The 12,758-nt window shown below is 41.3% G+C and overlaps 1 protein-coding gene across 1 annotated transcript in view; it reads left to right on the forward strand.

Annotated features, from left to right (window-relative positions):
• Positions 1-12,758, forward strand: part of Ext2 (exostosin glycosyltransferase 2) — a 143,260-nt gene that overhangs the window by 68,328 nt on the left and 62,174 nt on the right. The window contains exon 8 of the mRNA XM_076847075.1: positions 4,563-4,694. Within this exon, the coding sequence (XP_076703190.1) occupies positions 4,563-4,694 (132 nt within the window). The remainder of the gene's footprint in view (positions 1-4,562; positions 4,695-12,758) is intronic.

The following is a 12,758-nucleotide window of genomic DNA, read 5'->3' on the forward strand; positions in this document are numbered from 1 at the left end:
AAAAAAAGACCCAACAATATGCTGCCTCCAAGAGATTCATCTCATAGGAAAAGACATCCGCAGACCGAAGGTAAAGGTTTGGGAAAAATCATACCACTCACATGGACTGTGGAAGCAAGCAGGGTTTCCATCCTAATATCAAATAAAGTAGAATTCAGGCTAAAGTTAATCAAAAGGGATAAAGAAGGACATTACATACTGCTCAAGGGAACCAAACACCAACAAGACTTAACAATTATAAATATATATGCCCCAAACATTGGAGCATCTACATTCATCAAACAAACTCTTCTCAACTTCAAGAGTCAAATAGACCACAACACAATAATTCTGGGTGATTTAACACACCTCTCTCACCACTGGATAGATCTTCCAAACAAAACTAAACTATAGAACTCAATAATACAATCAATAATTTGGACTTAACAGACATATATAGACTCTTCCATTCATTAACAAACGAATATACTTTCTTCTCAACAGCACATGGTTCCTTTTCCAAAATAATCTATATGTTATGCCACAAAGCAACTCTTGGCAAATACAAAAAAAAAAAAAAAAAAAAAAAAATAGAGGTACTACTCTGCATTCTGACCATAAGGAATTGAATTAGAAATCACTGATAAAATAAAAAATAGAAGCTACTCCAACACCTGGAGACTAAACAATACACTGTTAAATTATGCATGGGTAACAGAAGACATCAGGAAGGAGATAAAAAAAAAATCTTAGAGGTAAATCAGAACACCGATATAACTTATCAAAATCTGTGGGATATTATGAATGCAGTACTAACAGGAAAGTTTATTGCATTAAGCTCATTCATTAAAAGAAAAAAAAGTCAACAAATAAATAACCTGACATTACATCTCAAAGCCCTAGGAAAAAAAGAACAAACCAACATCAAAAGTAGTAGAAGACAGTAAATAATTAAAGTCAGGGCAGACATCAATGAAATTGAAACAAAAGAAACAATTCAAAAATTAACAAAAGAAAAAGCTTGTTCTTTGAAAAAATAAATAAAATTGACAAACCCTTAGCCACCCTAATGAAAAGAAAGAAAGAGAAAACTCAAATTACTAAAATTTATGATGAAAAAGGAAAGATCACGATAGACACTATTGAAATACAGACGACAATTAGAAACTATTTGAAAATCTATACTCCAGTAAAATAGAAAACCTGAAAGATATCGAGAAATTTCTAGAGACATATGATCAACCCAAACTCAGTCAAGAGGACAAATACAATTTAAACAGATCAATTTCAAACAAGGAAATAGAAGATGCCATCAAAAGCCTACCAACCAAGAAAAGCCCAACAAGACCAGATGGATTCATAGCTGAGTTCTACAAGACCTACAAAGAAGAATCAATACCTAATTCTCAAATTATTCCATAGAGAAAAGGAGGGAACCCTTCCAAACTCATTCTATGAAGCTAGTATCATCCGAATACCAAAACCAGGCAGATACATCAAGGAAAGAAAATTTTAGACCAATGTCCCTGATGAACATTGATGCAAAAATTCTCAATAAAATTCTGGTAAATCACATACAAAAACATATTTTAAAAGCAGTACACCATGATCAAGTGGGGTTCATTCCAGGGATGCAAGGTTGGTTCTAAATATGGAAATTAATAAATATAATTCATCACATCAATAGAATTAAAGATAAGAATTGTATGATTATATCAATTGATACAGAGAAAGCATTTGACAAAATACAGCACCCTTTCATATTCAAAACACTGGGAAAACTAGGGATAGTAGAAACATGCTTCAATATTGTAAAAGCTAACTATGCTAAACCCAAGGCCAGTATCATTCTAAATGGAAGAAAATTGGAAGCATTCCCTGTAAAAACTGGAACAAGTCTGGGATGCCCTCTTTCACCACTTCTGTTCAACACAGTCCTTGAAACTCTAGCCACAAAGTTAAAAGAAATGAAGTGTCAGAGAAGGAGTTCAGAACATACATAATTAAAATGATCTGCAAATTAAAGATTGACCTAAGTAAGCAAATTCAGGCAAGAATTGATCAGCAATTAGACCAAAGAAAGTGATACAAAAGGAAAAAAAGAACTCACACTTATCATTATTTGCTGATGATGTGATTCTGTACTTAGAGGATCCAAAAAATTCCATCAGAAAACGTCTAGAATTAATAAATGAATCCAGCAAAGTAGCAGGATATAAAATCAATATCCATAAATCAAGTGTATTTCTATACATCAGTGATGAATCCTGAAAGAGAAATTTGGAAAACTACCCCATTGCCTCAGGAAAAAAAAAAAAAAGTGAGAATCGACAAGAAAGGTGAAAGACCTCTACAATGAGAACTACAGAACACTAAAGAAAGAAATTGAAGAAAACCTTAGAAGATGAAAAGACCTCTCATGCTCCTGGATAGGCAAAATTAATATTGTCAAAATGGCCATACTACCCTAAGTGCTATACAGATTCAATGTGATTCTAATTAAAATTCCAATGTCATTCCTTACCGAAATAGAAAAAGCAATCATGAAATTTATTTGGAAAAATAAGAGACCCAGAGTAGCCAAAATAATCCTTAGTAAGAAGAGTGAAGTAGGAGGTATCACAATACCAGACCTTAAACTATACTACAAAGCTATAGTAACAAAAGTGGCATGCTATTGGCACCACAATAGACTAATGGTACAGAATAGAAGACACAGAGAAAAACCTTTTATCTCATACTAGACAAGGGTGCCAAAAACATATATTGGAGAAAACATAGCCTCTTCAACAAATGGTGCTGAGAGAACTGGAAATCCATATACAGCAAAATGAAACTAAACCCCTATCTCTCACCATGCACAAAATTCAACTCTAAGTAGATCAAGGACCTAGGAATTAGACCAGAGACCATCCACTTAATAGAGGAAAAGTAGGCTCAAATCTTCATCATGTCAGATTAGGCTCAGACTTCCTTAACAAGACTCCTTCTTCTTTCACAAGAAATAAAATCAAGGATTAATAAATGGGATGAACTCAAACTAAAAAGCTTCTTCTCAGGAAAAGAAACAATCAATTTGGAAGCAAATTTTTGCCACATGCATGTCAGATAAAGCATTAATCTCCAGGATATATAAAGAACTCAAAAAACTTAACACCAAAAAAACAAAGAACCCAATCAATAAATGGGCTAAGGAGCTGAACAGATACTTCTCAGAAGAAGATATATATTTGATCAACAAATATATGAGGAAATGTTCAGTATCTCTAGTAATTAGAGAAATGCAAATCAAAACTACTCTAGGATTTCATCTCACGCCAGTCAGAAGGCAGTTATCAAGAATAGAGACAACAATAAATGTTGTCCAGATGTTGGGGAGGAAGGCACACTCATACACTGCTGGTGGTACTGCAAATTGGTGCAACCAATCTGGAAAGCAGTATGGAGATTCCTTAGAAAACTTGGAATGGAATCACCATTTGACCCAGCTATCCCACTCCTTGGTCTATACCCAAAGAACTTAAAGTCAGCATACTATAGTAACACAGCCACATCAATGTGTATAGTAGCTCAGTTCACAATAGCTAAAATGAGGAAGCAACCTAGATGCCCTTCAATAGATGAATGGATAAAGAAACTGTGGTATATATACACAATGGAATATTACTCCACATTTAAAGAGAATAAAATGATAGCATTTGCAGGTATTTGGATGGAGTTGGAGAATATCATGCTAAGCAAAATGAGCCAATCCAAAAAATCAAAGGCCGAACATTCTTTCTAATAAATGGATGCTGATCCATAAGGCAGGGGGCGGGGTGGTTGGGAAAAATGGAGGAACTTTGATGAGGCAAAGGGTAGGGAAGTGGGGTGGGGGCAGGTGAGATGGTGGAATGAGATGGACATCATTACCCTAGGCACATGTATGACTGCACATATGGTGCAACACTACATCATGTACAATCAGAGAAATGAAAAGTTGTGCTCCATTTGTGTACAATGAATCAAAATGCATTCTGTCATATGTACCTAATTAAATTAATAAATGTTTTAAAAATCTGAAAAAAAAAAAACCCCAAACTTTTTACAAGATACAAGCTTGGGACAAACTTTGAGTGCACAAAATTTGAAAGTAAAATTTTGGAAAAATTATACCTATATGTGCATATACACATGGGGGGCTCTTCTGCTCTTCTGGAGGTGCTGGAATGTTCTCTTACTCAGTAGTAGTTGCAGGATTATGTACTTATGAAAAAATTCCTTGGTCTGTTACATTTGAAACTTTTGCAGTTTACAGTATGTATATCTAAAAAAAAAAGACAAAATGGACTTGATATAACACATTAGTATTTTCATCAGCACTGTTTGTCTTATATCTAAATTGACTCCAATGTGTATTGCATTCTCTTCTGACTGCATTTGGTGAACGCACCCACTGATGGAGCTGGCTTGCACAGCAAGGAGCATTTCCCTAGGCACCCCCATCTTGGGAATAAAGGAATCACCTAGACCAGCACCTAGTCCAGCACCTAGTTCCCCACTGTCTGGCTTGCTCACTTATAGCACTGCTGTTTTCTTTCTAGGCACGGTGGTTCTGGGAAGCATACTTCCAGTCGATTAAGGCCATTGCCCTGGCTACTCTCCAGATTATCAATGACCGGATCTACCCATATGCGGCTATCTCCTATGAAGAGTGGAATGACCCTCCTGCTGTGGTGAGTGCGTTCAGTGCTGTCCCACCATGTGAGACATGGTCAAGCTGTCAGGGTGGGAGAAAGGAAAAGGAACTATAGTTGTAAAGGTTACTTAAATTCTGTCCTTCTAATGTCCTTCTGAGATGAGAGAGTGCTTTTTAAACGTGGGGACTGAATTAATTCTGAACCGCTGACAAAATAAGAAATGGGGAAGCAGCAGCTCCAGTTTTTTCTCAGTGTGCTTAGTAAGACAGTCTGTTTATTTATGGTCTAGATAAGTGGGGAGGTGTGGGTCTTGGAAATCAAAGACTTCCTGATGATTTTTGCAGTCCTAGTGCTAAGAACTCTTGAAAAAGTTCTGGAAGCAACTCAATAATAAGCTTGTGTTTAGAGCCTCCTCTCCCCACCGCGCGGCGTGCTCTGCGTGTGTTATTTCAGTTGACATTCCGACCCCTGGGAGGAAACCAGTGAGCGAGTGCCATGCCGATGCTGCAGCCCTTTGCATTGCCACAGTGCTTGCTGTGCCTTCCAGAGAGAGAGGGCACAGTCAGAGGCTGTCCTCGGGGCTCCTCCTTGCCTACAGGTCTCTAGGCACTTGTGCTGTGGGGAGTTGCCTTGCTTGTCCCGAGTTGGCCTTTAGCTAGAGCTGCAGGCTGCTGCCTGCTGTCTTAACACAGGACCTGCTTTTCTGTTCCCTTCCCTGCCCCGTCTGTCCATCCTTCCTTCTTTCGTCCAGCCCTTTTTGAGTGGGGACTAGGTTTTAGGCACTCTACGAGGCAGTACTGTCCTTGGAGACACTCTCTGCCATTTCGGAAGCTAGTGAGGGAAGCTCCGTGTGTAAGTCCTGTACTGGGGTGGACCGCAGGGGCACAGGGCAAGTGTCGCACCTCCTGGGACGCCCCTTAAGGGGGTGAGGACATATGCTTGTGGCAGAAATAACAGTGAGTACCTTTTGCCTGATGAGGTGGCATTTCCTTCTTTCCATCCCTTCCTTGAATCTGTTTCCAAAGGTGACCTTTCACAATGTTTCCCTTCGTAATTAAGCACAATTACATATTAAAAATGCAAATAGTATTATGCTATATTTTTTTTTTTGCACCTGCCTTTTTTATATTAAGGACAGATGGTAGAGTCGCTTCCATTTCACTCTGTAGAGGTGTTTGGGGGTGTCTGTATGCCACTCTCTTGTTTGGGGTACCTATGTGATACATCTATTATTGGCAGACATTTAGACTGTTTTCTTTTTTCTACTTTCTAACAGTAGCTATAATACAAGGGACATTCTTTCTTACCTTTGCATGTGAATATGTGAATATGTCTACAAAATTAATTCCATCTGATAAATTGCTTAAAGAAAACACATTTTTGAATGTTGATAGATAGTAACCAATTGCTCTTTCAAAAGCCTGTAGTTTCCATAGGGAGCATTTTGGGTGTTCTGGTTCTCCATGCCTCAGTAACCCTGAGTTCTTTAACTTTTGCTTATCTACTTACGTGAAAACCAACCTTTCATGTGTATTTTTCAAGTGGAAGGTCAATACCTTTATCAGGTTCCCCCAAATAATCCCATTTGTGTTTTGGTTGATATTGAATTTTTAGGTTGTTTTAGGCAGTACTCCTGGTACTTAGAAAGTGTCATGGACAAAGGAGAGAAGGAGCCATGAGCATTGTGTAAGGTCTTACTACATGGAAGATTTATCTTTCTAGTTGTATATTTAAAGGTTTTATTGTTATAGGTTGTTCACAAGTCCTGATTAATTTTTTCTTTAAAAAACACATTTTTTTCTTAAATTTTTAATCTTGTGTTCTGATAAAGGAAAACTTTCTGACTTGATAGTTTCTGCATGGTTACCATTTGTGTAAAGACACATTTTGGTTTTTGTTTATCAATCTTGTAACTGTGCTTTTCCTGAATTCTATAGGTATTTCACTTTTTTAAGGTGATTTTCTTAAATTTTTTTAGATAAATAGTTATATCTACAATTGCTAATTTTTCTTCTTTCGATATTTGCACTGTTTTTCTTTTATCTAATCACATCAACTAGTCCTTGAAGAACAGTGGTAAACAATGATCTGAAGAGAAGGGCAGACCCTGTCCAGAGAGAGGGAGAAAGTTTGATTCCATCCAGAAGGAACCACAAACTCAAAGGTGCAGGGAAATAATGGAACGTGTGGGTTGGGTGACTTCAAGGAGCCCGCATGGCAGGAGGCAGGATGTCCTGAGGGGTAGAGGCTGGGCTTGGAGAGGAGCAGATCGTGGGACACGAGGTGTCTGCATGAGGGTTTATAGTGCTTTCTGTGGACTGTGGTCACTGTGGCTTCTGAAATAGGGTGTGCCATAGTACGCATGCACAGGGACCAGCCTGCGTGTGACAGCCGTGTGGAAAGGGACCGTGCACAACAGTGGAGGCAAGGTTGGAGGCAAAGGACTGCTCCAGGGACCCAGGAGAGAACTGAGCGAGGACAGCTAGAGCCGCCTCTGGGTGGCTGACTGCTCTGACTGGCGAGAGAGGGAGAAGTGGAGGAAGACAGAGATATATTGTGTAGTTTATCCAGAGAGGGAACTTGGACATGGTGAGGGGACGTTAGGATCCAGACTCCATCTCATGGCAAGGCCTCCCCAGGCTGGCCGTCATCTTCCTCTCCAGAACTCTCTCCCTGTTCTCTTTTAGCTTCTAGATTTCTGGCAGCACAGTGCTTCCTTCCTTCTGTGGATACCCCGTAGTGCTTTCCTTCTCTGCATCTTTGTGACGTCGATCCTCCATAGCACGCCTTCCTCCACCACTGACCCTACACGTCCACATCTTAAAGCGTCTCCCAGGGCCTGCTCTTACACGTCTTCCTTCTCCACCTTCTCCTTGTAACTCTTAGAGCACATTATCTCTTTCTTTCCTGAAAGTTGTAAGCTTTTCTAGGACATTTCTAATTTACCTTGGTATTCATCATAATACCTATGATAATTTAATTCAGATTAGCCCTATGATATATAAAAGGGGGAAGGAAGGATGGAGAGAGGGAGAAAGGGAGGCAGGGATCAGGATCCCAGATATAAGCCAACCAACAATTGTTCACAGGCCAACGTGATATCCGTTATTTTATTTGACCCTCATCCTGCTGGAAAAGTAGGTAAAGTGATGCTGTTTCTCATCTGTGAAATGGTCATGGTGAGACTGACTCAATGTGTCTGATGACTTGTCCAGGGTCACATAATTATCAGGTTGTGTAACTGAGAACCAGGTCTTCTACCTGGCCTGTGGGGTTCTGTGGGAGCCATTAAGCCTCCTCTGGGCCGTTCCCAGCATATGTGCAAGTTTAAGCCAAAGAGTATCGCGTGTGTTCCTCTGCAGGAGAACTCACAGGTGGTGGTCATGACTCAGAAAGTGTGAAGTAGTGGGACTTTATCCTGGGCTTTTCTCTAGAGCATCAAGAGAAGTTTAATAAGAATAAATGGTTGGAATTTTAGTTTTCTTTATAAGAACATGGACTAGGAGAAAATATAAAATTTTCAAGTTTTTAAATAGGTGTTTTAGTTGAGGACAGAATGGTTAAAGTGGGGGCTAGGGTTGTAGCTCACTGGCAGAGCACTTGCCTAGCATGTTCAAGGCCTGAGTTCTATCCTCAGTGCCTCAGAAATGGGCAGGGCCGGTGTCTAAGTGCTGAGCTGTCAACATGGGAAAAAACATGAGCATAAAAAGCAAAAGCTTTATGTATAACTAGGAGAGCTATTATGTATATTTTTCTTTAACTCTTTCTTAAATGGTCCTTTTTAGGAGACTTTAGTGTCTGACATGCCCCAGGAGCTTAGGTGATAAGACCTGATTTAAAGCAGTGGCCTTACATTTCTGTATCTTCAGAGAAGCAGTGAACAGGAGGCCTGAGTGCTGGTGATTTATAGTTAATTCCCCCCCTTAGAAACATTTGACCAACTCTAGATGGGACTACTCTGAGCCCAGTCTGCAGGGGAGTCTCTTCCGAGATTCCATCAAATTTACAGTGTCAGGCACCCAAGGTGGGAGAAGGTGTGGATCATGGTCAGTAAATCAAGGAATGGCCTGTGCCTCTCAGAGATGTGCTGTCGGAGTCTGCCCGGAGCTGAGAGTCTTCTGTCGGCCAGATGCAGCTGCCTTAACTTCATGTGAGAACGGCCTTGGTGTGAGGATGACAAATCAGTGTGGTGTGGCCTTCAGAGGACTTCTGTCACCAAGTGCTTTGTGGTTCTTATCTGTAAAATGAGGCCGATTACATGAGCCACACTAGGCCACACCCTCAGAACATGATGGCATTGGCTGCATTCGTTCTCGACCATAGCCTGGAAGCCGTGGGTCTGTGTGGATTGGAGGCTTGGCCCTGGGTCTTGAATGGTCTCTCGGGAAGGGTTTCTCACCACTGTCGAGCTTCATCTCCACAGAAGGATGCGTGTTTTTATTGTTAATTTTCTTAGCTCCTAACATCTAGGCTGCCTGTATTTTTTACCTTCTGTTTCTCTGTCGTCTAATCTTTCTTTCCTTTTCGCACCTATCAGCAAAGCTTGGTTATCATTCTTCACAGTCTACTTCGGCTTTGCTTCTGTGGTGCCATTTCTGGCCTTGCAGAGGCCTTGGCAGGCCTTTGTCCTTGAATCTGGGGCTAACCAGGATAGCTGGATCTTTCCTCAGTCGCCCTCCTTCACCTTACCTTTGCTCCGCCAGATACAAGGAGATATATAGACATACACGTTAAACTGAGAATGTTCGAATTTCTGGCATGTGCCACTAAAACAATATATTCTCAGTGACAATTTTTAAAAATCAAACGTAATGTAGCCTTAGATTATGTAGTGAAGTATTTCCTGTGTTATTTGTCTACAGTATGAATTTGCAGCCCATATTATCAATATTTTTATTTTCTCTACTCTTTTGATAGGACCTTGGGTTTCTTTCAAGTTTTTTATCATAAGTAATCCAAATGAAGATACACCCCATTTTTCTGTTGTGCATTTGCCATACCAGACCTGAACCAGAAAGGGGAGGTTGGAAATGTCCTCATTGATGAGGAATTCAGAGAAGTGACTTGAAACAGGTTACTGTACCCATCATGAGTGAGCTTGTTCCAGTGGAATCCAGCCAGTGTGACACCTTGACTGCCATAGTCTGGATCAGGGCTGGGGAGTGGCGGAACCCTCACCTGGCATGTGTGGGGCACTGGGTTCCTGCCTCATCACCACATTAAAAATAAATAAATAAAGGTATTGGGTCCACAACTGAAAATATATTTTTAAAAACGCCTCAGATGACAACTGCATATTCATGTGGACCTCTTTGAGCCTCAGCTCAAGTCCAGTTTTTGAAGAGGGAAAGGTCAAGGGATCGGCTAGGTGAGAGTTACACAGAGCATTTGATGGGCAAGTCCTGTCCATAATATCAGAATCAGAGTTGGGGGAAGAATGTGGGAGAGCTTTTGGGGGCTCTTGTAACAGCTCTCAAGTGTTAGTGTACATTAGAATCTCCTGAAAGACTTGTTAAGGTGCAGAGCCCTGCCATTTCACCCCAAGATTCACATTAGCTGTGTCCAGGGTGGAAGTCTAGAATTTGCATTTCTAGCAAGTTCCCAAGTCTTGGGTGCTGATGCTGGCTAATCTGGGAACCATATTTTGATGTGGGATGATTTATTGTCTATATCCTAATTCACTGATGAGAGAGGGCTTACTTTCGTTCTTTCTCTCTTTCTCTCTTTCCCTTTCCCTCTTTCCGCCTCCCTATCCCCCATCCATTTCCTCTTCTTGACCCCAGGGCACCTATGGGAAGCATCCAGAGATTAGGTTCAGGCTGCATCTATTTCAACTACTTGAAGAATCCAGGGCTGCCTGTGCTTAGACGTCCAGACAGCGGCCCTCGCTCATGAGGGTTGTGATTGTACAAACAGCTGAAAATATCACTCAGCTCTGAATACTAACGAGCAATAGATCATCTGCCAGCTGAGGAAGTGCCAGCTCAGATGTATGAAGCAGAACTCTGAAGTTGAAAAGGTACCAGGTTAACTGTCTGTTAGCTCAGCTCAGCGCCCTTGAGCTTCCAGGCTGTGGAATGTTTCTCTGGAATTCGGAGCGTCCAGTGCCCCCAGGAGGCCTTCTTGACATATTCTCAGACCCTTCTTCTTCTTGCTGCCTAGACGTGATAAAACTATGTATGGAATTTAGGAATTTTTGCTTGAATTTTAGATAACTTTAAGGTTTTTGAAATCTTATTGTTTTTAGAGACATCATATTTATTGGATTCCATTGCACAAGTGGTCCAGGACACTACCCTAAATTCTAGACCCTTCCATGAGGGCCATTTACTCCTGTGGAAACAAGCTAGACAGCCATGGGTGATCAGCAGTCAGGGAATAAGGAAAGCTGAGCTGGGTCTATAGTGGGAGCGTTGGCTGATTCTGGTCAGATACAAAATGGAAAAAACTGGGTCACAAGCCAGGTCTGGGTGGAGCATGTATAAGGAATATGAAAGGACAAACTTGGGGATGTTGCTATGATGATCCTGTCAGTCAAATCCTTTGTACGAGTTTCTAGGCCCTTCCCAGTAGAGACAGGCTAATATGCCTGGTTAGGGTATTTGTATCTGTACGGCCACCCAGCAGTGATGCTGGATGAGTTGTCACACCTCCTGTCCTTGGATGTGGTCCTGTCTCCATTGTTTACTTGTAGTCCATTTTTGCGGCTCTGGCTTTCCTGGGTCAAACCCCTGCTTCCTGACACCCCATGGCTTGTGGATAGGCAGCAGGTGGAGTAGTTCTTAGAGCATGTGGGAGCTTGGTCTCCCAGCAGGGTCATCGAGAACACACTCACAGTTTTGGCATAGGCGTCCTTCGTGCACCAGCTCTCACTTATTAGCACATCCGTTCCCTTCCTATGGTTTTAGGAGCCACTGTGGTTCTCCCTTGAGGTCTGCTTAGGTGATTTACACACAAGCCACCAAGAAAACACAGTGGTTAAGTGTTCTAACCTTAGAATGCCTGGAGAGGAGAGGATCTCAGCCCAGGGCCAGAGGTGATGGAAGGAATGTAAGCAGGCATCAGATACTGAGCCACAGGGATTTATTTGGGAAGCAAGGAATACACACTCGAGGGGGAGCACAGGCTGTCTTAAGAGGGAGATGTGCTTTTGGGATTGGGGACTTTTAAAGGAAACTTGTTGAGGGGTGGGTATGGTAAGGTGTGTGGGGATGACATTGGTCACAAGACAGTTGGTGGTGTCTGGCCACCTCAGGATCCTTGGGGTGATGTCGTCTCCGTTGTCTATCGATATGTCACATTGGGTAAGTACCCATTAGGATGGGTTTCAAATTTCCCTGGGTTCAATCTAGTCTAAAAATGTGTACATCAGGGGCCAATTTTCCTAAGTGGGTGAATTTCCAGTAACATTGAGATTGTGGATGAAGATTTGCAGATTCCCAGGATGAGGGAGCCCCAGGCCTGGCAGAGAACTAACTGGCGGGGGGGAGAGGCCCAAGGAGCTGGCCTGAAGCCCCTGGAGTGAAGGTGCAGTCACCTCGGCCTTGCTGCGTCTCCTTCATACCTGTTTTTATTTCTTTTAGCCTGCCTCGAGGAAATGAATCTCCAGTCCTAATATTCTATCCTTTTACATGTCTCTAGATCAGTAATATTTGAGTGTGATTTTCCAAAAAATGGGTCATTATAGCTATAGATGAGAAAAATTTTCACATTGTTTTTATTAGAGGTTGATGATTCTTGGCTTTTTTGGCTTCCCCCTTTTTTCTCAGCAATATTGCTTTTATGTTTTAAAAATTAGTATGGCTTAACACATGTATTCAAACAGTCAAAGTATAGAATAAAAATTAGGGTCTGTTCCCAGGGGCAGGTGCTTTTAACTCAGCTTTCTGCTATTGATTTTTCCATTTCCCCACAGAATATGTACAGTGCAGTCTTTTCACTTTTTACTGAGTGTCGCCTGGCTCCTTCCAAGTGAGCAGCTTTTCCTGTTCTCTCCCCTTCACCTGCACAATGCTCTCCTCCCATCTTGCTGTTGGCTGTATCATCATTTTTCAGTATACATATTGTGTGCATTATTAGGACTATATAAATATTATTTTC

Source organism: Callospermophilus lateralis, chromosome 2 (assembly GCF_048772815.1).
Source record: "Callospermophilus lateralis isolate mCalLat2 chromosome 2, mCalLat2.hap1, whole genome shotgun sequence".
NCBI lineage: Eukaryota > Metazoa > Chordata > Mammalia > Rodentia > Sciuridae > Callospermophilus > Callospermophilus lateralis.